Source organism: Poecilia reticulata, linkage group LG15, assembly GCF_000633615.1.
Source record: "Poecilia reticulata strain Guanapo linkage group LG15, Guppy_female_1.0+MT, whole genome shotgun sequence".
In the NCBI taxonomy this organism is placed as follows: domain Eukaryota; kingdom Metazoa; phylum Chordata; class Actinopteri; order Cyprinodontiformes; family Poeciliidae; genus Poecilia; species Poecilia reticulata.
Window position 1 is genome coordinate 26653800 of NC_024345.1, and position 27265 is coordinate 26681064.

The window sequence follows — 27265 nt, forward strand, 5'->3', positions numbered from 1 at the left end:
AGATACGTAGTCACTTCGTGAATCCCTTCTGTCCGCTTCTCTTCCCAAACAACGTGGGCTGTGGATGTGGCAGCAGTCAGACTGACTGACTGACTACGTGTCTTCTCTTTGCAGACCACTGTTGTGTTGGCAGGTTTTCTAACTCTTCGCACTGTCAGGTAACAGCTTATTTTGTTCAATTAAACAACTTTCTGCTACTCCTAAATGTCTCGAAACTGCAGCTAACTGTAGCTAAAGCTAGCTAACATTTGCTCGCTGCAGGCTCGTGTTGACATCAGTTGTATGTGCTAAGCAGGCGTCGTATTTTTATTTATTGAGTTTTGAAGCATAGTTAATTAATATATGATATGGTTTACTTGTATAAAACACTTTTTTGTGGATTTCGGTGATCTGAAAACATCTTCTCTGGGTCAGTGTGTCATGTTATGACAACAAACAATGATAACATTTCGAACATGGAAGCAAACTTCCCAGAAAGTACAACTGAATGATGCGTATTTAACGTACTTAAATGTTTTATTTCTGTTGTAGATTGTCTCCCATGCAGCCCATCTTTGAATAAAACTGCAGCTTATCGCAGTTGAGGTTATTTCACTGTTGCAGTAACGTGACATTGATGTGTATGGTCATCTCTACAGGTCTTCAGGTGTTTAGTGCCATGTTTGCCAGGCTGGCTCTGTGCTCTCGCCTGCCATCCAGGATCCGGCAGTCCAATGTCTGTCCAGTCTCCATCAGAGGATTCTCGCAGGCTAAATGTAAGCTACAACCCAGGTCAAATTATAGTTCCAGGCTTTATTCCTGATGCTTATTCAATCTGTCTATCCATTCATTTGATTTATTCATGCATCAGTCTGTACATCTTCCCTAAACCTACCATTTAAAAAAAAAAAAAAAAAAAATCTAAGTTTTCAGCAACCCCATCAGCTAAATGGAGACCTATTTTCCCTGACTTGCGATTCTCAAAATTTCATGTATTTAAGTAAAAACGCCCCTCACATTTTTAAAATGTGTCTCTTCTTTCTTGCAGTTTTGCTCCCACGTTCCCATGGGAAATCGTTTGCCCACCGCAGTGAGCTGAAGCAGGCCAAGCGCATCGTGGTGAAACTGGGCAGCGCCGTGGTTACACGAGGCGATGAGTGCGGCCTTGCTCTGGGACGTCTGGCCTCCATAGTGGAGCAGGTGATGCTGCTGACAAACGTTTTATTGGAGTCGCTTTTCAAATAGAAACCTAAAAAGTAGTGTTTTGTGTGTACGACCAGGTGGCCATGTTGCAGAATCAAGGCCGGGAGATGCTGATTGTTACGAGTGGCGCTGTGGCGTTTGGGAAGCAGCGGCTCCGACATGAGATACTGTTGTCTCAGAGCGTCAGACAAGCCTTGCACTCTGGACAGAACCAACTCAAAGACATTGTAACTAATTGTTTAGCACCACAAATTAAATTCCACTTATAAAATACTCGTATGTGCTTTAATTTGTTCTTCTAATCTGATTTCTCTGATTCAGTCCGTTCCAGTTTTAGAGGCCAGAGCATGTGCAGCTGCAGGACAAAGTGGTCTGATGGCTCTGTATGAAGCCATGTTCACCCAGTACAGCATCTGCACAGCACAAGTTCGTATTGGGCTTTTCTTTACAGATTACAACCAACAGCAGATGGGTTAAAAAGCTTCTTAAATGTGATTATTTCTGTCCTTCTTGTAGATTTTGGTAACCAATTTGGATTTCCACGATGAGCAGAAACGTCGCAACCTGAACAGCACGCTGCACGAGCTGCTGCGGATGAACATTGTGCCTATCATCAACACCAACGACGCCGTTGTGCCACCCCCTGTTCCCAACAGTGACCTACAGGGGGTAAATGTGGGTACTGTGTGTTGGGCATGCTGCTCATTTTTGTGCTGTCCATTTACTGACCACGAGTTTCTGTTTAAAGTGTGACTAAGAGACATGTTAGGTGAATAAGTTTTTGTTTGTATTTTAGGTCATAAGCATAAAAGACAACGACAGCTTGGCTGCGCGGCTGGCTGTTGAGATGAAAGCTGATCTTCTCATTGCTCTGTCTGACGTTCAAGGTACAGTGAAGAAGGAAATGTTTGCTGTTGACAAAAAAATGACATATAAGCGATTAATTTCAGCATTCAGTCTTATCAGTGTGTCACATTTTGATTTTGAAAATATTTGCCCCCTTTGCTTTACTTTGCTTTTAAAAGTTCTCCAGATCTGTCAGGCTCCTTTGTCCACATACCTGTTCAGATGAAACCACTATTTTTTTTCCTGTCAGATTTAGTACTGAACTTTGACTGGGCCAACCTAATATTTATTTTTCTGACAGCAATACGTTGTCAGTTTGGATGTATGCTTTGATTCACAGTGGTATTGAAAAATGAGTAATTTTCATCTTTTTAGCTCCAATCTGAATGTTTTAGTTTAACACTTACCGATGTTTCGAATTGTACATAATTTCGTCTATTTAACTAATCCCCAAGTTTATCTTTGAAGAAAATTACTGTTTAAAAGTAGTTGGGTGTCTAGGACTGTTTGTAAATCAGGTAGGTTTTAAATTTAAATTGATCATAAAAGTCTTAAAACATCCTAAGTTTAACTCAAAGTCAAAGTTTTAATGTGTAAAATTATGTCCTGCAGGTTTGTATGACAGTCCTCCTGGAACAGACGATGCTAAGCTCATTGACATCTTCTACCCTGGGGACCAGCAGTCAATCACTTATGGCACCAAGTCCAGAGTCGGCATCGGTGGCATGGAGGCCAAGGTTAGCACTACAGACGATCCGTTATCTCTGATTATAAAAAAGGAAGATCTTGACTTTAAAAATGACAAAGTTCTGATTAAATATTTGCTGTGGATCAGGTGAAAGCAGCCCTCTGGGCACTTCAAGGAGGGACCTCAGTTGTCATCGCCAACGGCACGGATCCTAAAGTCACAGGCCACGTCATCACAGACATTGTCGAAGGGAAAAAGGTTGGCACCTTTTTCTCCGAAGTAAAACCTGCAGGTATTTATCGAAACCACACGATAAGGTACTTGATCCTTATTTTTGGAAGTGGATTTAATGTTGACCTGTATATGTATTGACCACAATCAGGGCCGACTGTGGAGCAGCAGACGGAGATGGCACGGCACGCTGGACGGGCACTTGCATCTTTACTCCCTGAACAGGTATGTGGGTGAAAAATATCACCCCAAATGAGGAGCTATTAGGAGATAATGTGTTTTTTTATTTATTTATTTTTTTTAAAATCATGTATCACAATGTTTGTGTTTTCAGAGAGGAGAAATCATCTGCTGTCTTGCTGAGCTACTTACAGAAAAGAAGGATGAGATTCTTAGTGCCAACAGGAAAGACATGGAGTTAGCAACAGCAACAGGTAGAGCTAATTGCTGGTGCTGTTGTTGAAAAGAAAATGATTCCTTTCAGTCAGAGCTGAACCAATCTTGTTTTTTCTTGTCTGAATTTCTTTCAACTCTGATCTCCCAATGTCAATTTTCATTTTTCTAAAAAATGTGAGACACAGTTTAAAAAACAAAGTAGTTTTAAAATGACTGTGCTTCAAAATGTTCTACATTTGTGTATCAAAACACATGTCCCTAACCTTTTTTTTTTCTGGTCATTAAACTCCAAACAAATTGCACCGAAGTACACCCGGTTAGTTGATGTGCTTTGTAAACATACAATAACGGGTGAATTGGGACTTTACAGTATTAATTGGTGCATCTCGAACTGTTTTTAAAATAATCAACCACTCTGCACTCAGGTCGTTTGTCGCAGCCTCTGATCACTCGCCTCAGTCTGTCTACTGCAAAGCTGAACAGCCTCGCCATCGGCCTGCGCCAGCTTGCCGTATCTTCTGGGAACAGTGTGGGTCGGGTGCTGAGGCGGACCAGAGTGGCTAACAACCTGGAGCTGGAGCAAATCACTGTTCCCATCGGGGTCCTGCTGGTCATCTTTGAGTCACGTCCAGATTGCCTCCCGCAGGTAGAACAGTCCCAGGACCAACAATTCAGCTTTTCTTAAAATTTTGGGTTAACAGAACCGATGCATCATGTTATAAAAACTCTTTGCAGGTGTCGGCCCTCGCGATTGCCAGCGGAAACGCTTTGCTTCTTAAAGGAGGCAAAGAAGCGTCAAACACCAACAAAATCCTGCATCAACTCACACAGGAAGCACTTTCAATTCATGGAGTAGCTGATGCCATTCAGCTGGTAAGGCTTGTTTATTCAGTCACTTCCTTAATTTTCTACTTGCGCTAAAATGTAAAATGTTATAAAGGTGAGCACACGCGAGGAGGTGGAGGACCTGTGCAAGCTGGACAAAATGATTGACCTGATCATCCCAAGAGGTTCCTCTGAGCTGGTCCGAGACATTCAGAGGGCAGCCAAGGGCATTCCTGTGCTGGGCCACAGTGAGGGTGTCTGCCACGTTTACGTCGACAGTGAAGCCAGCATGGACAAAGCCATTGATGTTGGTATGTATTAACGGCACACAGCTGAAAAGACTTCATTCTGGGATTTTGTTCAGGCTTCATATCTCTTAAACTTTTTCATATTCTGTCGATTACCACAACAAACTACAGTGTGTTTCATTGGGATTTTATGTTGAGGACCATAAAATTTTATGTTGAGGACCCAAATCCTGTTTATAACTAACGTTATAAAAATAAATTGAAAACTCGATACAAACATACAAAATTAGTTGTTTTGCATGTACAATGATTAATGTTTCCTAGATGAAAACATTACTTTGCTTGATTTTAGCAAAGTAATGCTAAAATCAAGCATTACTTTGATCTTTCCACATTATACAGAACCGTCCATTCTTGGGACTTGGAAGGAAATTCAGGCTTGCGTTTGGTGTGGCATGCTTTTGTTTTCAGTACCTCTGAAACAATAATTTGCAGAATGTTTGGGGTATATCGCCACCAGTTTTGTAAATTTAGAGACTTAAATCTTTGTTGTTCTTCGCAAAACAGTCAGAACTAGTTCTGGACTTTGACTAGGCCATTCTAACACATGAATAATTTTGATCCAACCATGCTATTGTAGCTCTGACTGTATGTTTACATAAAATCCCAATAAGACACAAGTTTGTGATCGTGATGTGGTAAAAGATGAAAAAAGTTAGAAGGTTTATTAAAATGGTGAGCATTTTGTTGCTGAATAAACATGGAGACTCTCTTTTGTCCTAGTCAAAGACTCCAAATGTGACTACCCTGCAGCCTGTAATGCCATGGAGACCCTCCTTATTCACAGAGATTTGCTGCGCACTCCTTTATTCGACCAGATCATTGATATGTTGAGGACAGAAGAAGTAAGAAACAAGCGCTGACACCAAATCTGGTCTCCACTAGAAAGTTGAGTTTGGTTCTTTGTTTCACTAATTATGGTTGTCTTTCAGGTAAAGATTCACGCGGGTCCTCGCTTTGCATCGTACTTAACCTTTAGCCCGTCTGAGGTGAAGTCTCTCCGAACAGAGTATGGGGACCTGGAGTGCTGCATCGAGGTGGTAGACAGCATGCAGGACGCCGTGGACCACATTCACAAATACGGCAGCTCCCACACTGATGTCATTGTCACAGAGAACGAGGAAACAGCCGAGCAGTTCCTGCAGCAGGTCGACAGCGCCTGCGTGTTCTGGAACTCCAGCTCTCGCTTTGCCGACGGATACCGCTTTGGCCTGGGTGAGTAAAACATTAGGCATGCAGTTATATTCCTCCTTATTAATAAACAAAGCATTCAAGTGAAAAATAATTGATTTTTCCACATTTCTTTTAAAACATTTTTTGTTTAATCACTGCAGGAGCTGAGGTTGGCATTAGCACAGCAAGGATACACGCCAGGGGCCCAGTGGGTTTGGAGGGACTCCTCACCACCAAATGGGTCCTTCGAGGAGAGGGCCACACTGTGGCAGACTTCTCCGAGCAAGGCAGTATGAAATATCTCCACGAAAGCATCCCGGTCCCACAGGGACATATTAATTAGGAGATCTCCCAGCTGGAGCCAAACCAACAGATGTCTGGAAAGAATTTATTAGAGTCTTGTATCAAACGGTATCATTTCAACTTCCTAGCTGCTCCTTCATCACCTGTGTGAGTTTACTATATCAGTGCAGATATGCAGACACCATCGGGTTGATTTTTGTAGATTTCCAATTTCCTAATTGTGTGAACCAGTGCTGAAACATGTGAATCTGAATTTTTCAGTGCATCAACAAAACATACATTTTGCTAAAGCAACAACAACAAAAAAGCTATGCATAATGCAGACATGAGGTAAAGCTCATTTTTCCTTCTACAAAGTCATTTTTGTAACAAGATTTTAAAAAAATGTATCATTGGCTCAGCTGTGATTTTCTAATTTATTTTTTTACATTTAAAGTCTCCCTTTGTTTTGTAAATCACTGCAAGTACTGTTTGTGCAAGATATTGATTTTGATTTTTTTTTGCTGTCCTCTTTGCAGAGATAATTTAATAAATATGGTGTACAGTTCTTAAATCATGAGTTTGTACTTTGTACTTATCAGACTATATATAATTGCAAGTACTGCACATTGTTAATTTTATGTGATAAATTAGAACAAAAAAATGCAAAACTGGAGTGAAAGGAAAAAAAAAATCTGTGGCTGTTTGTAGCCCCATTAATAACATCTTTAGGATACATTTTACCAAGTAACCTCTTTAATAAATCAAATTCATTTCTTTTTACTTAAACCAACTGTTCTGTAGGGCTTATTTTTTTGTTGGAGAACAATACAGATTTTTTATAGGAGATCCTTCCTGCCCACAGTCATCAGCATCTACAACAAGAAGAACCTTGGATAATATGAATTTCAACTTTTATAGTATAGTAATTTTTTGTGAATTAAAATACACTGAGCAGTGGTTCTGGATTGTATACTTTTTAAGGCACTGAGAGACATGATTGTTAATCTGTTGTAACAATATCTCCCATTTACATGTTACTATTGTACTCAATACCGTGCAATTGTTTGCAAAAGATTAATACAATCTCAATTTTGTGAATATATTAGAGGCATCTATTAGATTTTAATGTTCTCAAATCAACTCAGACATGGAGTCTTTGAACGCAGCACCACAGACGCATAGGCTGTGGGCGGAGTGTCCGTCACCGGTTGACCTACCAAACTCAGCTGTCAGCTGTGTTTCTACATTGTAAAGATGGCAGGAAACAACTCTTATACTATAGTAGAATACTTTGGAGGGGATGATGGATACCGCTGCGGTTACTGCAAAAATGACAAGGGAAACTTCTCTCACGGTAGGTTCGGTTGAAGATTTCGAAGAAACAGAGTTGGGTTGAGCTAGCTAATGCTAATCACGTTGAGCCGTGTACTTGCTTGAAATAGGTAAAGAAAAAGGGAAAAGGCGATGTGTATTTGAAGTTAATTCTGTACGACTTATTATGTCAGTATATGTTACATTTTAATTGTTTTATTTTTTGACTAGACCCTAAAATTAACACTTTCTGAGCGTTAGCTTAGCTTTTAGCCGGTAGCATCCTATATCTTTACTCTGAGAAGGAAACCCCCCAAAACCCAGTACTGTCATTCAGTGAAACTTGGCAAAACAGAAGCGCACTATATGGTACCACTGTCATGTTCAACATAATTTACTACGGGTTATTTACGTTACTTCAACAGGTTATCTGTACTTCTGCTAGCTACTGAACAATACCGCCTGAGTAAACTATTTCCTTCGACGCTATTTCCGTGTTATGCGGAAAGAGTTCGAGTAAGATTATGTTTTCTCTTTGGATCTGTGTCTTTAACTCGAGTGGCTTGTAGAGGTATCGAACACCCATTAGCTAGAGTGTATTGTCAAGCATTCGGTTTGATGTAGACTGCTGCATGGGGTCAGACAAGTTCAGCATGATATAAACAAACGTCAAAGTAAACGTCTGTCAGAGACGTAAAACTGCAGTTACTGTATTTGCAACCTGCTATTTTTAAAAATGGATGATCAGTTGCCAAGTAAACAGAGACAGGATGTAATTGATCAGATCCAGTGTTGCTAAACATTGATCTAAAAAGAGTCAGTGGACTGATAATTCAATGGAATTTAATGTGTTTTACTTTAATGTTGCCTATTTTAAGATCTGAAATGTATCCTCTTCAGACTTTGTTGGGTATATTAAGTTTCATTATTAGCATTTGTTTCAGATCATTTTTAAAGAGAGGTCAAGTGGGTAGTAACTAGTTAGTTGAGGAAAGTTTTTGAAAAAACAGAACAAAACAAACAAAAGCATTTTGGATTAGTTTTGCTACACTTGACTTGTTATAAAGTATCACTACTCTTAGTTGAAAGAGATTTGTTGATGCCCTTCGTAATGCTGAATGAAGAACAGTGATGTTTTAACCAGAAATCAACCAGACACACACATTTTTTGAATTCTTGTTTGTAGACTAGCGTTGTTGTTCTATTGCCATTTTCTGTCTGCTTTGCAATTGGTCATAAAGATGCAGTGAGCTCTGTATTATCACTGGAGGTACTTTCCTCTGGTCCAACATATATAGATTACTTTAAGTATATATTTTATACGTTTTCTATCCAACATTTTTGATGTGGAAAATGGTTTCTTCTGCCTAAATGCTATGTATATTTTTAATGGTGTTAGTTGTTTGTATTTGTTTCATCTTGGTTTTCAAAATAACAGTTTGCACATATTGATATTGTAATCATGATTTTTAGTGTATTGTGCAGTTCTACTTCCTATGCTCTGTTATTCTTTTTACATTTGTTGAGCTGTTCTCTTGTATTTTCTTTTGTTTTATCAGCCTTGACCACAATGTGGACACGTTTTTGCACTTGAAGTAGACCATACAAATGTTGACACCCATACTTATCAAACCCATCTTTCACAATCAGCCCAAATCTATATTCTCTGGTTATTCACCTTGATGTTTGTTTAGCTGGAAGCTGCAGCAGATTTCAGATTATTACTCGTTTTTTTTTTTCTTAAGTTTTCTGCTTATTTTCTTCTTTTTGTGTAATTATATTGTGGCTCTTCATCTTTAATCTCAAGAACATTACCATGAAAAATGCATACAAACAGTCTTCTACCAAAAGGTGCATGTTTTCCTGAAACTGAATGGGTTATGGGGCATTAATATTTTAAAACAAAAAAAGTAAAGCAGATGTGATTTTTTTTTTTTCCTGCAGGTCAGAATGGTGGTATTAAATTATAATCAGGATGACTATACTTAGGGTTCAGGCAGCTCCTAATGCAGTCAATGAGCAACTGGGTACAAAGTCTGCAGACGATAGCTGTGATCTAATCCAAGAGTGATAATCTGGGTAGGTTGCGTCATGGAGGCATGGCAAAGCCCCAGGAAGTCAGAAGACATGAAAACATTCTTACATGAAGCAGGAATTCTCTGCATAACCCAAGGAACAGATGTGTAGTCAGTTTGTCCTCAAACTGACTATAATTTTCTTACATTTTTATGGCTTTTGGGTAGAGATGTGCCGATCAGGTTTTTTCCTCCCGATACCGATTCYGATCACCCATGAGGGCCGATCACCGATACCAATTACATAATTATTATTTTTTTAATCAAAAGCACTACCGGTTACATTATGTGGAAAAAGGAACCATGAATTCACCTTAATTTAGACAAAAAATTGTTTTTAATAACTTTGTCCAAGAAAACTAAACAAAACAGGCATTGTGCAAATTGTACTGCTATTGGTAATACTATCTTTAACAGACTGATAACATATGAAGCCTCTGAAGAGGCTAAATAATGCAAAGAGTCAAAATAAAACCTCTCAACATTGCCAAAAAATTCAAGTATAAAACTTAACATTCAAAGGCAAATACAGGTTCCATTACAACAAATAATCCAGAGTTACTGAATGAAAACTTCCTGTTAGCATGGCGGCAAGCTGGTTACTGCTAGTTCTGATTGGCTGTTCCTGACTGAGCGGAGTAATTATGCAGAGCAGGGAGGAGATCGATAATTTTTTCAGAGATTATCTGTCTCATGTTAGGATAGCAAAAGTTTTAATACGTATGTAAAATTTATTTTTTTAAGTTAGATGCTGCAGCTTTAAACAGAGGTTTGGTGTGAGAGTCACTACTAGGTGGAGCAGAAGCGGAGCTCCGTCTGTCAAATATTACTACCTGTAGCGCGTAGCAGCGGTTCAACAGCGAGAGCAGAACCAGCGTCTTACATCGCAGCTCGAAGACTTAAATAATTTTGCGGGTTATTTGTTTAGCTTTCTGACTCATGCTAATCCGGGTGAGTGTTTGTAGCTGTGTGCTGCTTTACCTACTATCTGATCCTCCATATGTCCTTTTTACTGCAGTGAGCCTCGATATAGCCAAACTCCGTCAAGTATGGCATTGTTTTTATGCCATATTGGATTCGTTGTGTTGATGCATTTTGACATGCTTCAATTTTCTGCCACAACAGCAAACTTCCCCATTCACTCAGTGCATTATAGTTCCACATCGGTTAGGATTTGTTGCTGCGCGTTTGCGCAGTGTGAAGGAAAGAGGAGACCAGCTGCACAGGCAGGCTGCGAAATGAGATGCAGGGGATCGGTTTGTGTGATCGGCAACAAGAGACCGTGATCGGCGWTCACCGATCATACACTTTTTCACAGAAATCGGCCGATTATGATCGGTGGCCGATCGATCGGCACACCTCTACTTTTGGGTGATATTGTGGATGTAAAGTGTTTATTTTCTGAGGAGAACATACATATTTTAATCTGTGCAGGAAAATACGGCAGTGATTATCAGATAACTGTGTATGAACAATTTGTTTTTCCGTATTCCCTGTTTCATTAGTTTCCATCACTGTGATTGGTTGGATGATGTTATCAAGGCTTCTGTTGTACACAAAGCACATCTCACTCTGCAGTACAGAGCCCAACATCTGCTGCTATTGTGTCTGTTTTGCTTCAGGGAAAACTGAAGAATGGATCAAGTGATTGTTTTGTGCTGCAGGAACAGCAGCTTTTTTGTTCACATCAGTCGCATATGAGTCATTCAGTTTTACCCTTACGTTCTGCCACAACCGGCTCTTTCGTAATCTTAATGTGGCCTAAAATGAAAATGAGTTTGACACCTTTGTTTTAAAGTGTAACACCCCTGAGAATGCAAAACCTCTCCCCTGGTAGATTTTGAAGAATTCCTCCAAAGTGAGCAGAGCCAAGAGAGACCCCGCCAAAGGTGGGGATGAACGGAAGAGGTGTGATCAGAATGAAGGACGCACTGTTGTCAGAACGTTGTTATATTTTTTGACTTTTCAGAGACCTCTAGCGATTTGGTTTTTTATTATTATTGTTTGCTTTACAAAAATCCACACAGTGGTAAATCTATGAACTTTCTTTCTGTGTTGTTGGAAACTTTTATGGTGACAATGCTCCAGTTGAGCAGCACCAAGTTCCAGCAGCCGAACTTTTGTATCTGTTTGAGTTGACTGGTTTGGTTTGGTAGTTTTCCTTTATTGAATCACGCTATGTTCTCCCCGTCTCTGTGGACTCAAATTAACCCTATTCTCCTGGGACGTGAAGCATTATACTCACTACAAATGTGTGTGTGTTGTGAACTGTGATCCAGCCAGTTCGTTTGGCTGTTCCAGATGTAAATTGATAGTTGACTGTACAGACTCACAGATTAGGGTGTGTGCGCTTGTGCACATGGTTGTTGTGTGTTAATAAAAGGTCAGGATCCAAATCCCAGCGGATCTGCTCTGGCTACAAATAACAGACTCGAATGTTTCCATTGGGGCTTTACAGCACTGTGGGAAATTGGGACTGGATTGTCAAGGAAAATGTGATTTAAGATGCAGTAAATATTTTTTCCCCTGTGCTCCATTCTCAAAGAGTTCTTTAATAAACTAGAGTCTGTTTTATCTTTGTGCTGAAAACTGTAAAACAGTGTTTAAATTAATTTGACCTTGTTACAATCAGTTTTATAAATTCATTTGTCTCTTTTTTTTCTGTAACTTTAGTCAGATAAAACTGCGCACCATTGTGTATAATAAACAATAATTTTATTGTGAATTATTGATACTAAATTGTAGAATCTTTTCTAAACGGAGCTTTTCTTTTCCGCCACATAAAATATATTAAACATATTGATTATGGTTACTTGGAACAATGTTTACTCTTATTTAAATAAATGTTTTGTTTATTCTTAGTTGTTGTTTTTTTGGCAGGAATGTGGTCTCATTCTATGACCGTACAAGACTACCAAGATTTAATTGATCGGGGATGGAGAAGGTACGTTCATTATTGGTTTTATATCGAGAAAGTTTTACTCTCATCCTGCAAAAGCTTGGACATGTATTCAAATAAAAATCAGTATCACTTCATTTGTTTGTATCTGTTCTGCAGTTTTATTTGTCTCATTTGGGTGTTTCTGGAGTAGCTATGCTTCCATTTTATTTGTTTGCTATTAGAAGTCACTTTTGATTGTTAAGCTGCTGCCTGGTCTTATTTTTTACTCATGGTCCTAAAAGCCTTTGTAAATAAAAAAATTATAATAAATGGCCACAGAGAAGTAAATTTCTGCCAGAAAAAAATTGTAGATTAATTTCACATAGTTGAAAGAAAATAACTTAGTTATTCTCTGGTGTCATGCTTTTCACTGACATGTTTTACCTTGGTCATTTGATTTTGTTTTCTTTTGGTTGGTATCTTATTTCCTCTTTAGTCTAAGTAATACCTATTTTTCAATGTACACATGACCATCCACTGTGGTTCATAATTTAGGCATAGGCTTGAATTGACTCTTTTGCTCTTTTTGCCTGAGATGGACGATCCAGTCAGTAATCTGAATGCTTGTCTTCTCCTTTCGCCTGCTCTGAGTTTATACATTCTGACATATCAGTGTAAAGTCTTTAAACAGAGAAGAATGACTTTGTAAAGCTTTGTTTTTCAGAAGTGGAAAATATGTTTACAAGCCCATAATGAAGAAGACATGCTGTCCTCAGTATACCATCAGGTAATTCTTTTCGTTAAGCATTTACATTGTGATGCACTACTCTGGTAAATATTTGCCCTACAAATATTTACCGATTCAGAGAACAGCTGGAATCAAGGAATGGGTTTCATCTAAATTTGGGGTTTTAATCATTTTGTATGCCAAAAGACAAAACAAGAATTGTTTGTAAATATTTAAATTTGTTGTGCATTCGCTATGATCCACAAAGGATGAAAATTACAGGGTCAAATGTATACATGCACTGCCAACTATTTTTCAGTTGTGTCTCTAATAAACTGCACCTCCTCCATAACGTTAGGTTACAGGCACTCATCTTCCTGAGTGCCTGTAACCTAAAATGCCTCAGGATGTTTAGATGCTTTTTTTGGCATAATTATTAAATTGTTTTTTTTTTTTCTGGCCCAAACTAAGTTTTTAATCATAGTCTGTTTTGGGCTGGGTATTCCAGGAGGTGAATGTTTGCACCTCTTTATCCAATTAGAAGCTAGTTTTAAGGTTGTTGATTTCTTGTGATGTTGAAAAAATTTTGAGACAGCGACAGTTTTTGACTATCCCTTATCCTTTTTGCGATTCCAGTACCACTGGCTAGCCAAACAGACCCTCAGCATGATGCTACCACTGCCATGTCTAAAAGTTGAACAGTGTTCCAAAGTCTAAAAGCTTGACTTTCCCAAACATTATTCTTTTCACTGAGCTCAATCTTCGTTTCATCGTTAAAGACTCTCATTAAAAGTTTCTCCAGAAGGCTTTTAGCTTGTTCATGTGGCCTTTTACAAATTTCACACGAGCTTTAAAGTTTGGAGGGGCGGCTTGTTTGTTGGGTTAGTACACTCTGTCCATGGCAAAAGTGGCTTGACTGTGGAAAATGACTCTGTTGTTCCCTATTATTTGGGGTTGACAATTTGGATCAGATGGTTGAAAAGTAGAGCTATTTGCGTGTTCCAGCTGCATAATAAGGCCAAACACACATCAGATGTGGTTTTGCAATGAATAAATCAGGCTAACATTAAGTTCTAGAGTTGCTCAAACCTGAGCATATACAAAACTATCGACTACACTAAAAAGCCTCGTCAGTGCAAGGAAACCAAGCCATTGAAATGAGCGGTACCATTGTTCAACTATTCAGCCGACTTTATGATGACTGCATGACAAGCCTGTTATATTTTAGTTTAGCCACGACTTGCTAAGGGATGTTGAAATTTGTGTTGTTTATATTTGGGCCTCAGTGTGTAATTATGACAATGTGTAGATAAGAAAAAGTCTACCAGACATTAAACTTGGGCACCAAATTATTTACTTTAAAACCACTAAAGAAATACACCAGTAGAAGTGCAAATCTTGGAGAGGAACTGTCCACCCAAACTGAACATTTTCTAACTTTATTTGATCTTTTCTCCCTCAAGGTGTCATGCACTGAATTTCCAGCCTTCTAAATCTCATAAGAAAATCCTGAAGAAAATGAGCAAATATATTTCTAAAGGAGACCTGCCTGCAGCACAGGAGGATGGTAAGAAGGTTGCTCCTGCATGCACAGAAAATGTTTTGTAAATGTATGAAAAGCATTGGCGTACGAGCAGCTTGTTACCGGATCTGGGATTGTAGTACACACTGGTTGCATAAATGTTTGTTTTATGTCTTGCAGGGGAGCCAATGGATTCTGTCTGCGAAGAAGCTGGTCCACGGGAACCTACTAAAGTCTGTCAGTCAGATTTAAAAGTTGATGCTAGTGCAGATATTAAAGATGAAATACCAAACTGTTCTGCTGCTGAAGAAGTTCAGAAAAACTCGGTGGATTCTACAGCTGGAAGCTCAGAAAATTCCCAGAATGATTCAGCTTCTGTCTCAGAAGGGGGAACAGATGCCAAAACTCCTAACCCAGGTAAAAAAAAAAGATGCATAGCTCTTTTTAAACAAACATAATTCCCATGAGCCAAACTTTTACAATTTTAAGTTGATAATAATTGAGGGCCATGAAATAATAGATTTCTAACTAAAATTTCCCCCCCAAATTGCTAAATGTTTGTTTTTATCTGCACAACATTTTCATAAAATGAAGAAGTCTGATTTCCATAGAAAGGTGAACTGTAGATTATTGTAGATCTGAAACATAAAATCTGGCAGGTTTGCTTTGTTTAAAAATAAAAAACAAACAAACACAGCTACAAAACATCCTTAACGATGAGTGTTTTTTCTGTTACCTTTGGATCTGTTGTGTTTATTCTGAGCAACATTTACAGCATATAGATCAAAAGCACTTGCTTTATTTAGTGGAGTTTACTAAAAGGGTGCATCATGTCAGTCCATGAATGAGGGTCACTGAATGTTTGTGGTCCCGTTTACTATGAAATTTAATGAAATAAGTACTTTGTGTTGTACCTTTGATATTTATGAGACTTTATTTTGGCTATATCTTTTTCAAAAGGCGGTGACATTTTCACTGTAAGATTTATCCTCTTCAACTCCAGCCTTGAGCTGGAAAAACAAGTTTGTGCCATTTTTGTATTGCAGTTGACGCCCACACAAAATCACTTTGAGGGCCACAAATGGCCCCCAGGCCGCACTTTGGACACCTCTCCTATAAAGCATTAAAATGTTAGAAAATGTTAATGTTCTGTAGCTTTTTCTAGCCATTATGGACTCCTGCTGCGCTGCTGTTCTGCAATATTTAATTTCCACTGCCTTCCAGAAGGTGTCACTGTTCACCAAGCTGCCCCGCTTTGCAGCAGTTTGGAGGCAGCTGAGCTCTCCCCTTCGTTATTAGGAGATTGTGTGACTTGGACTTGTCTTTCATATTCCTCTCCTCACTTGGCCAGCACAGGATATCCTCATAGCCAGCTTTCTGTAATGAATCAACAATTCTCAAGTGGGGAGATGATACACTCCCTCTAGATACAGGAAGTAGAACTTTCATTTCCAAAAACTTAATGAGAGCAGCTCCCAACGCAGGGGGAGGATGGTTCTGAACAAGCTGAGCTTTTCGCAGACATTAAGATTCAGTGAGAAACTGCAACAGTGGCAGTGCTGTTGTTCCACTATGCCTGTGTCAGCACCAGCCTTCTCTGAGCTACAGTGTCAGGAATAACAAGCCTTTTCAGCAAAGCGGAAACAGGAGGATTTACTGCCCACCCCGCCACCCCTGCATTTACCTCCAACAGAAAACACCTGGTCATATATTTCCTCAGCTTTTATTACTAGGGGCTTTATACCTTTAGGGAGGATCCAGTTCCAGGTTGAGAAAACATGACTTCCCATGCCTTACATGCAGACAGGGGTCTCAAAGGAACGAGCCAATACAGAAATGTAAGATTGTCCTGTTTTAATTACTGTAGAAAGTTTCTTAGGTAGACAGAAAATGACTCACACTTGGGTTTTAAGCAGAAACCCCTGTGAGTTTTAGTAACTCTGACATTGGATGACCTGGATCATCTTTCCAGTTTACATACAAAACAGCTGTATTTGAATTACATTTACACTTTACAATCAGTGTATCTTGTTTAATTTCCTTCAAAATGGACGATGACTATCCCAGATTTTATGAAGTGTTAACTGCAGGACTGAAAGCATCCGTCTTGAACAGGAAGTAATCTGCCAGAGTTTATCTTCACTGCAGCTGTATTCTTTATCCTCAGGAGTAAACATGTCTCGGTGTGATATTAATAAGGAAAGTATCTGTTATTGATGAGGGTGTAGCAAAACAAGATTTGTGCACTGACAACTTCGGTTCAATCGGCTCAGAAACAGGCAGCGTAAGGAGGCACTTCAAGATTCAGCAACCCACCAAACAAGCAATCATTTGCTCTTCAGAGGACAGCATCTGCTTTAAAGTAGATGCTTCTTCCTCATGACATCATCAGAGGGGAAAGCTCGTCAGTGGGCTGATGTTGGCAGCTGGCAGCGGTGCAAGCAGGATACGGCTATCACTTCCTTATTGCTCCAAACAGGATGTGGGGGTGTAAACTGTTGACATGGGATGCCCGGAGTCCTACAGGGCTTGGAAGGAGCCCAAGACGTTGTAGTGGTGGGGGAGGAAAAGGGGGGGACACATACAAAGAAAACAGTTTGCGTGCATGAAAAACAAAACTCTTTCCATTAGCTTTCTTCCTGTAGGGGATAAACTCATTTTAGTTATGATGACTTCTGCGTCTTAGTAAATACTACATACCTGGTAACCATCTGGACTTTATTTGCCCATTCTTTATTGCTTTATAACAGTTCAGAAGCTGCAACAATGTCCACAACACATAAAACAGCCCAATGTTTGGATTTTCAGCATAGTTTTAGGCTGAAACCAGAGATGCACAGATCAATTGACTCCATTCAATTTAGTTTAATTATATAGTGCCAGTTCACAACATGTCACTTGACATGTAATCTCAAATCACTTTATAAAAGTTAATTTAATCTTAGTTATTAAGTTCAAGTATCGAGTTTAGTTTATTCATCAGAAATGTTTTCTGTCTGTGGAAACTCGGGATATTGCATTGAGTCACTGACTTGCAGCAATCCCTCCTTCAGACAGAGCAGACGAACAAAAAGGAAACGGAATCACAGATCCAAGATTACTTTCTGTTAGAGAAAAAGTAAGAAGTAAAAGAGAAATACAGCTAAAGAAATTAGTTCTGAGCCATTTTTCAAACGTGTAGCTAAATAGAACAAACTAAATGCAGCTTATATGAACAGAGGACAAAAAGTAAAACATTTAAATGACAGCAAATGCAAAAATTGGAGAGTACTAGGAGAATGCAGCGTAGTTATAGTTTTTCTCTTTAAAATTATAACAAGAGTTACTGTGGAGCAGAGCTTTACTACAATTTTATCTAAAAAGAAAATGTTGACTGACGTGAGATTTTAAACTGTTTTTTAGCACTGTGCTAGTAGTTAGCTTGTTTAGCTATTGTAACTTGAAACAGCAGCCTCACTGAGTATTCTTTACAGGTCGTAACGCTTGTCTTAACACTGAGATTTACTTAAAGCTTGCCAACATTTCCAAGTCCAAGATGTTCAAGATGTTCCATGAACAGAGGTTGAAAGCTCAAAATGCTTAAAAAGAGCAGTTGCTGAACTCACTTCGTTAAATAATGGAAGCCTAAATTAACAGCCAACATGCTGTTTCCTATTAAGTAGCCGCCACACCTCACTGACGCAGAAAATAGGCAACTTTGAATCTGCTTCACTTGGTAGCAACTTCAACATGGAAGAGTGCTGCTGTTGATGGCAACTATGACTGGAAAATCTAGATTTTTTTCTTTTGTGTGTGTGTTTCCACTCAGTTACCAGTCACAATCGGTCAAGCTGAAAGTCACCCACTTCTTTAGAAATGCTTTTGTGTCACTCTTTAGAGGGATTAATGTCAATGAGTTTGTTTTTCATTTGTTCTTGATGAGTTGTTACTTTTGGAAATATTTTAGCATGCTTCATGTTGTCAGGCTCTGTTTAAGTGATTTCTGGATTGTACAGGTCTAGAAGAAATTAGTTCTTAGCTTTTAACATTAAGTGAAATCCTCTTTTGAAAACTGATCTGCAGATATTCAGATATTTTTGCCTGACACTGAAATTAATTCAGAAATTAGAAGAAATCTGCATGAAGCAAATCCTTTTCCTCCTTCAGTAGTAACTTCCACTCCGATAAGGGTTGTTGGGACCCGTTTCCAACTGGCTGGTCAGGAAAATCATCTGAATCTGCTCATCAGACTAATTCCAGTTCTAGTCTCATACTCCAGTTTTGTTTTGACAGTCATTCTTCCTCTTCTGGCGCAGGGTTGGGAGCAGATCCTAGCCGTCCGCCCAGCAGAAAGGCCAAAGATTTAAGAAGGGAGCGTCGTCTTCAGAAAGACCAGAAAAGACAACATGGTGCTGGAGTCTCGCCAGCAAAGCCTGCCCATACTAACCAAACCAAAACACTGGAGGAGTTCATCAGCGAGTCCTTAGAGGACAGCTCCTCTGATCGCCTTGAGGTGAGCAGAGTTTTTAAAGCGGCCTGCTTCTGTAACGTGGCTTTATTTTTCGTAAAGAAATGCCATTTTTTGGTTAAAGCCTCTTCCTCGACCACAGTGACTTCACCGTGTGTTTATTTGCGCGGAAGCAATAGCTGAGTGGAAAAAGCAGATCTTCCTAGATCGAATTCAACAAAACGACAGGCACACCACAGAGACCGATGAAACTTTAGATGACATTGAAACCACAGTATTTAGCAGAACCATGAAGCAAAGACATGGAAATAAACTTTCAGGAGGAAACATGTTGATGTAGAATGATGGCTGGCAATGGTTTCTGACCGAGGTTGGTAGCATAACGTCAGTTTTGGTCTGAAGCAGATTTAGAGCCAGATGCTGCAGCGAAGCAGGCAGTGAGACCATTTCCCAATCAATGCTTCTACATTGGATTCATCTGTTAGCCTGCATTAATCATTTAATTTCACTAAATGAGTGTGCAAGGTTAGGCTTCTCAGATGAAGGTTAATTAAAGGCTTTAGGGAGGCTTTTACATCATCAATACTGCAGTATAAATCATATGTAGTGAAGCAATATTAGATTTCTTTCTTTAAAATTAAATGCGTTTTTAATCAATTTAACTGATTTTTCTGGATCTGTGACTCATTTTAGTGCTTTTCAACTAACTTTGACCTTGAAGAGTTATATTTGTATTAATGTTTAAATTTTCATTTCTCAAGGAGGGTGATAAGGAAGGCAAAAAAAAAAAAGAAAAAAAGTCTCCAGAAAATTTATCAAAGTTTTTTTGGCAGCGATTGTTCTACTGTAAAATAATGTAAATTTGACTCAAGGCTTTTAAGTCTAATAGTAACCATGAATGTGGAAGACACTGTTTGAAAAATAAATATTGAGAAAGAATAGGATGTTGATATCATTGCTTTTATTTATATGTTTTGTTTTAAGTCTATAACAAACTGTTCAGAAAGCATCTGGAGGACAAATATATAGATTTACAATCAGCCTATTAGTTGTTTTCAGGTCTTAAAAGCCGGTGCGGTTTTATTTTCCACCACCAGGGGTCAGTATAACAACATCACATATGTTTTAGCTTCTGAAGGAAACTGGAACACTCCACAGCATTATCATCAGAGCCGCCCACTATCTTTGGAGTTTAATCACTTTTGATAAATCTCTCTTTGATCATTTATAGCTGGGCTTTTTCTGCTATATTACACCATAGATGTACACAAAACGTCAGTTTCACTGAAGCATAAATGATACTGTAAAATAAAGCCTCTCCCTGTCAGTAAAGTCAATTTTGACTGATAATAATAAATGTTTAGGATTATGTGAGTAAAGGATGTAGTTAATTATATGGCTTCTATGTCCAGTAGACTCAGTGTTTTGGTTTGGCTACAAGGTGAAGATGGCAAGTGTTCACATGAGAGAGTCGGTATTCTATCCAAGCCAAACAAACCTCAAGTTTAGTTTTGCATCCTGTTCTTCTCAGATATTCGTATGGCAGCATCTCTCTGGCCAACAAAAGCTTCCAAACGAAGAGGCGCTTAATTAAAAAGGGGAGCTGCAAGTTGAGAAAGCAACACTCAGACACGTCTCTTTCCAAAAATCTTGTCCTGATTTTCTTTTTCTTTTCTATTTAGTCTAATTCTTAACTCTCCAATAATTTTGATTAAACAAAAAAATAGACTGTGGATGTTAGCATATTATAGACTGTTAAAAAATATTACTCATTGTTTGGCAACTTCTTTTATGGAGGTTATAAGTCCTGCATTAGGGTCTTATCCCACTGAAGCTTTAAAACAGAACATTATGTTCATGTATTTTATCTGTTTGAGACTTATAAGATTGTGCTTTCTGTTGAAGAGCGCTCCTACCCCAAAGTATGCTCCACTTTAGGATCTATTATTCTGGGATCAGATTTTAAAATTATTATGCATTCTGATTTGAAAGGGCTTCTTGTGGAAACAAATGTAATTGAAAATGTGGTGTATTATTTGGAGTTCCCTATAAAATGCTCTTTTTAAACCAAATTACTCATCTCAACCAGTTATTTAAAGAACATTAGTTTGAAAGTTTTACTGGATTAACTTCCATTTTATGACTATGGGTCTATGAACAAAATAACAAGATTACTATGTCTCTATTATTGGGTTGAGTTGGTATATTTTGGCATCATAGCTTTAATAGCCTCAATTGTAACCTCTTGAACATAAAAACATTGTAAAATACACCTTTTAAAAATTGTTTATTTGACTAATGGTAGTTATTTTGATGTTGGTTGTTATTTTCTTTAGGACACTGTAAACTCCTATTTTGAAAGAGGCTGTATAAGTAGCTTTTCACATATTTATTTACCATAGTTTAATAAATTTACATCAAAACATGATCAGACAATTAATTCTTATTGTTAAAGTACCTGACTTTCCTTAATCGTTTTAGTTTTGAATTTAGAAATATAATAGTAGATACAGCATAAATTCAATTGATGTTTGTCAACTTATTAGTAAGCAGTTGGTCACATGCCGTCATCAGTTTCATACAAACATATTTTGATTTCAGTTAAAAACTGAACAACATGGTGAAGTCACTGAGTTGAGCTCTTTTTTGAGGTTTTTTTATTTTATTTATGATTTTATGTCATGCACAGTCATGTTGAAAAGAAAGCCCTCCCTCTTTATCAGTTCTGGAGTTGCTAACATAAAAAATGAACAGGCTCAAAACTAATTGATAGCTGATACTAGTCCAGGTAATGTGTCAGTACCTGAGTTCCTCTATAAATGGAACCGCTATGAAGCCTATTATTGGAGCACAGTGGACTCCTGCCTGTTTGTGGTTGAGTATTTATGGGTTTTTCTAACTTTTTTTATAGAAGATATGTAAAAAATTTAAATATCTGTAAAAAAAAAAAAAAGCAGCATGGAAGCTGAAATTGACACGCTAATGGTTGGCATTGATTGGCTACACCCTGAAGAGCTGAGATAAGGAAGACTGTAGGTGATAAGCTCAGCTGTAAAATGATTTCCACTGTATTAGTAATGCATATTAAGGCATATTTGGTGTTTGAACTTTAAAATACTCAGTTATCAGCATTTTTAGAGGGGTTTTTGGGAACACTGGGGATTCACTGCACTACCTGTGATTGATAGATCTGCAACTTCCTCATCGTCTTACTACCTATTGTACATGGTATGTAATACAATTTGGCAAACCACATAACTGAGTTTGTCCTGACAATCTAAATAGAGAGACTGTACTGGCGTTTAATGCTATGTAAACATTCTACTTATTCTCCAAGTTCTATCTGCCCACAGTTAAATGGAGATGTTTATGATTATTCGTTTGGCAGTTGCTTTTAACCAAAGCAACTTAAAAATGAGGAAATGTATAGAACTACATCAAAAGTTGATTAATCAATGAGTTGTTGGAAAACAGAGTTAACACACTAATGATGGAATAACACTTCAATTTTTCAGGGAAACTCTATTAGTAATATCAAGATATGTTTTGGCATAGAAATCAGATTTTGTCAGAAATGCACAGCAAAACCCTTCATGTTACAGCATAGAACATATGAAATGCTCTTGAATTTAAAGGGGAGGGAGTGGCTTTCTTTTTACAAAAGCGACTACATTGCAATTTTCTATTTTGAATGTGAAATGCTTTAATTCGACATTATAACTGTTGAATTAGCTCTGTAAGACATGCCAAGTCTGCTACCTGTAACTGTTCGTTCAAACTCTCCCTGCTTTTTTATTTTTAATTTTCCTTTATTGCTTTTTAATAACCTCTCATGTTTTCTTTTTTTTTCATCACTCTTTGTTTTTCTGTGTGGAAGTTAACCCTTGTCTGCTGATATTCTTTTTGAAGGTGAGGCTAGTGCGCTCCAATCCCCCTAACCCGCAGTTCAAAGCCTCTTTCGACGCCTCCTACCAGGTGTACAAACTCTACCAGATGGCCATTCACAAGGATCCTCCTGACAAACCCTCCGAGAGCCAGGTCAGCGGGTGGTGGGCATAGGTCAACCCTCATTTACCCAGAGATGGAGGGACAGAGAGGGTTTGACAGTTTCAGCGATACATCTGAAGCTCCTTTCTAACTTTATCTTTTGGTATTAATAGATTAGAAGTTCCGATCTGTCAAATTATCAAAATGTAAAATAAGTTTAGTACAATTAAGAATGTTTGATTTAAATTTGAAAAGGTGAAATCAACAAAATAAAAAAAAACCTTTTCTAGAAATTTAACTAAAAAAATGAACATTTTTGTGAGAGGAAAGGCAATTTTTTAGGGGAAAAATAACCTGAACACAAAAAACAGTTTTTAAATGTGGATTTTGCTAATAGAAAAAAAGCTATCCAAGCCAACCTGGTCCTATGTAAAAGTATAATAAATACCCTGTTTGTTTCACAACTTCAGTTACACACAAAAGCTGAGCTCAAATTCATCTACCACACCCAATGCCCGCCCCGCAGATTTGCCAGGACTCTTTTGGAAAAAGAGGTTTTAACCTCTAAGGGACTTTCCTTGTTAAATAAAGTTTAAATGAAAAGAATCGAGAAACAAATAAGCAACATAAAGTTTAAGGAAATTCAAGAACTGATGAGACGCATTTTTTGATATGTGAAAAGGATTACAAAGCAATTAAGAAGACGAGACTCCTGAAAACAGTGAAACATTAAACAATGTATATATCAGGACTTCTCAAAATTACTCTGACAACATATCAACACCTCTTGCAGAAGGTCACATATAAACTCGGAACAACATCTTAAGCTCTGCAGGCTTCAACTGCCTCCATTAAAATCAGAATTCATAATTCAACAACAATAAAGAGACCAAAAATGGCGTCCATTGGAGAGTTCAAAGGTGCAGGTGCTTCAGGTTCTTCAGGACCTGGTTGAATTACAGTAACTGATGAATCCATGAATTGGTTTTAGGTTATGCAGCATGACAGTGATCCAAAGTGCACCAGCTAGACCAAAAGTTGAAATGATTTGGGGTGACCTAGTTAAAGTTTTGACTGAAATCTGATGGAGATGGAGCAGCATGCCCTTAAACAGGCTGTTCCTGCTCAAACAGCCTCAACAGGGGCTGAAATTAAACACTGTAAATGAAAATGGGCCAAAATTCCTCTACTGCCACATAAACAACAAATTGCCAGTTATTACAAACCAGGGGGTGGCACAAGCAGTTAATGTTTAGCGGGGAAGTTGTTCACACACAACCAGGTTGGTTTGGATACAATTCTTACTCAATAAATTAAATAATATTTTAACTAAAAAAAAACAAACAATCATTGTTGAGAGTGGTGTTTGTCTAAATGTGTTTCTGTATGAGGGTAGTAACTTAAAAACTCTTAAACTTTGTGCCTTTATTCAGTAGACCTTCGTATTCAAACTACAATCAGGTTTTAATTTCTTTGTGAGTGCATCAACACTTACCCTGATGTTTTTTGATGGTCATTATGGGAATCTCTGGTATTAAAGAAGAGGATGTTTCGGTCTGTCTGCTGTGATCTCTTCAAAAATTTCTACTGTCCTGGACCATGGACACTGTATTGCGTCATGGGTTTCTCCGAGCGATTTGAGTGAAAAACTGAGTAGTGCACTAGCCTCATCCTCAAGTTTCTCATCAGTCTCTTAGAATTTGATTTCAAGCTTCTGTAGAAGTTTGCCTTGTGCAAAACTTGCTAACTAAAATACGTCTAGCTGCATAACCACCTTGCTCAATCACTAAAACACTGCTGCCTATCTAAAGATACCAAAGCGCTTGTTTGCTAACCGTGCATCCCTTCATCCTTGTTTGTTTGTTTTGTAACGTCTTTCCTAATTGTTCATCGTCTTCAAATTTATTGTCAATCCTCATAAACCCCAACCCCCTCCACCTTGTCTCCTCCACGCCTTGTGCTTGAAGGTGAGGCTAGTGCCGGTGAACTTTGAGGACCCCCAGTTCTCTGCGTCGTATCAACAATCGGCGGCTCTGTACGCCCGCTACCAGATGGCCATTCATGGTGATGACCCAAGTGAATGTAGAGAGAGTGAGGTACTGCATGATTAATATCCCTCACCTAATTGGAGGTTACTGTGGATGCTTCCAACAGTATCCTGCTGCTTCATTTTTATTTTCACTTGTATCTCATTGTAGACTGTGGGTATAAACAGGCACTTTAATTAGGTCCAACTATGAACAGAATTATATTAGCCATGAGAAGTTCAGGCTATGCTGATAAGATGGTAATAAGAAGGTTAGAGACTTTACCTTCAGCACTTTCTTGCAGATATCACACCATAAAAATGTTTACAAATCCACTAATTTATTAATCTCTTAATCTTGAAACGTACTTTAACCTCAGCCAATTTATTATTAAAATGGGACCTGACCTAGAAGTCAGGCGTACAGTTTTTGTTTCGGTAAGGTTTATCAATCTCCACATATCTAAGTTTGTGATGGTAGGAGAGTGATGGCTTTTTCAGCATCACTCCTGAACAACCAGTTGACATGTAAATATAGTCTAATGGTTTCTATGAACACCATAGATTTTTTTAAATATAAATATTGTTTTTACTGTCTTTACTTTCCTACTCTCTTTACAAGACATTGATTATTTATTAATAGTTTATGCTGATATTAGTTTCTAAAAAGCTTCTAGGTTTAAATTAGAACACTGTTTCAATTTCATTTAATTTGAAGGTGTTTTAAGTGAAACTAATAATTGTAACATATAATGTTGTTAAAAATAATAATTTCCTAACATTTGGCATTTTTCCCCACTGCAAAATGTACTCAAATTAAAAGTTGTACTTTTCTAACTTTTTCTTTTGGTGTGATATGGTGCTACTAAGTAAAATCTAAATTTCTGTTGACATCTCTACAAATATTTATCAGGGACAATAAATGTGGCTGACACTAAATAAACAGTTCAAGCTTCAGTCAACATATTTCTAAAGCTTAGATATAATTAAGACACAGAAAACCATATTGTGACTTTTTTGGTGTGTAAGTTACAATAAAATTTATTTCCGTGTAAAATTATTCTAAAAGCTTGTATGCAGAAACCCCATCCAACCTAAGTGGGCCTTTATCCCTCTAGGGTGGAAAAACAACCTTCTCCACCCTTCTGCCAACAGGCTGCGGTAAATATACAAAATTCTACAACTTGTAAAAGTACGGTAATTAATAAATAACGAAGGCTGTCAGACTGGGCAGACCGTGTCAGATTCCTGTCTGGTGCCATAGCACTAACTCTATTAAAAGGTAGTATGCGTGAATAGCTGCAGCTCAATATATATGTAACATAAAGGTGTGGAACTGCATAAGTGACTCTGCTCCCTGGAGGTTTTTTGCACAGATTTTTTTTTTTAATTGGTTTTCCATGCTGAATATATTCTGACTATAGAGGTTTGTAAAGTGTGGGGTGAATTATGGTTGGGTTAATTTTGCTTTAAAGAAAACCTATTCATTTATATGCCTGAGGTGTAGCGTTTATAGGGGACTATTCATTCATTCTGTTTACGTAAAATTGACCCATTTCACTGGGACGTGTATAGGTTTTAAGGTGTGTTGCACTGCAGGAATATTTTTCCAAGAATCAGTTCCTGCAGTTCTTTCATCCACAGGAACCAGGTCCAAGCTAGGTTAGTGAAATAAATGAGAATGGCCCTGTTAGGAAGGTTGTATTTTCAGTATAAACCAAGGATGGAGTTTTGTGGTGGTACTTTGCTTAGCATTTTTTAGTTCTTGGACATTCCCAGTATTTTGTTTCAGTATTCTCTCATTTTAAGTCTTTTAAATATTTTTTTAAATGCAGTATGAGTAACTGGTTGATTTGCAAATGCAGCATTTAAAGCTACTCAGTCAAGTTGGGCGTAATTGTTTTGAAGCATTTGCATTCCACTATATTAATAATATAAGCTAATATTGGTCAAAATATTGAATAAATCAATTAAATGATGTGTGGACTTCTAATTACTCTGGAGGGGAAGAAAGTAAAACTATCTCAAAGCCATTTTTTTGACATTTCAAATGTTGCTGTTAGAATATTTTTGAGTCTGTTTTTGATTATGAAATAAGTTTTAAATAAATAGAAGCAACAAATGCTGCTGCAAGTGCATGCATGTGTTTTGTTGTTCGATTGGATGTGTTTTGCATGTTAATACAAATCTAATGCTGCTTTCATAAGGTCACTGCAGAAACGGCAAAGGCAGAGCTTCAGATTCGTGTTTGCAAGTCTTCCTGCTGTAAAACTGGAATGTAACAAATAAGACGAGCTAAAACAAAACAGACTGTAAGAATAAAATGCTGGGTTAACATGCAAACCTGCTGTTTTC

General features: G+C 38.0%; 2 protein-coding genes across 4 annotated transcripts in view; both read left to right on the forward strand.

Annotated features, from left to right (window-relative positions):
* The first annotated feature begins 18 nt into the window (after positions 1 to 18).
* On the forward strand, positions 19 to 6505 carry LOC103477291 (delta-1-pyrroline-5-carboxylate synthase-like). The gene is made up of 17 exons (XM_008430320.2): positions 19 to 158; positions 639 to 755; positions 1028 to 1179; positions 1260 to 1409; positions 1504 to 1608; positions 1699 to 1857; positions 1979 to 2069; positions 2641 to 2765; positions 2864 to 3008; positions 3099 to 3172; positions 3282 to 3381; positions 3769 to 3989; positions 4079 to 4216; positions 4284 to 4479; positions 5200 to 5321; positions 5409 to 5691; positions 5811 to 6505. Exons 2-17 carry the CDS (start codon positions 659 to 661, stop codon positions 5990 to 5992), a joined length of 2340 nt encoding a protein of 779 aa, XP_008428542.1. The 5' UTR covers positions 19 to 158; positions 639 to 658; the 3' UTR covers positions 5993 to 6505.
* Positions 6506 to 7111: 606 nt separating this feature from the next.
* ate1 (arginyltransferase 1) overlaps positions 7112 to 27265 on the forward strand; it is a 58011-nt gene continuing 37857 nt past the window's right edge. The window contains exons 1-8 of one of the 3 annotated variants that reach the window (XM_008430321.2): positions 7112 to 7288; positions 12201 to 12264; positions 12926 to 12988; positions 14392 to 14495; positions 14631 to 14867; positions 18746 to 18942; positions 22807 to 22935; positions 24852 to 24980. In XM_008430321.2, the coding sequence (XP_008428543.1) occupies positions 7189 to 7288; positions 12201 to 12264; positions 12926 to 12988; positions 14392 to 14495; positions 14631 to 14867; positions 18746 to 18942; positions 22807 to 22935; positions 24852 to 24980 (1023 nt within the window). In that variant the 5' untranslated portion in view covers positions 7112 to 7188. The remainder of the gene's footprint in view (positions 7289 to 12200; positions 12265 to 12925; positions 12989 to 14391; positions 14496 to 14630; positions 14868 to 18745; positions 18943 to 22806; positions 22936 to 24851; positions 24981 to 27265) is intronic. The other 2 variants (XM_008430322.2, XM_008430323.2) reach the window with 2 other exon arrangements.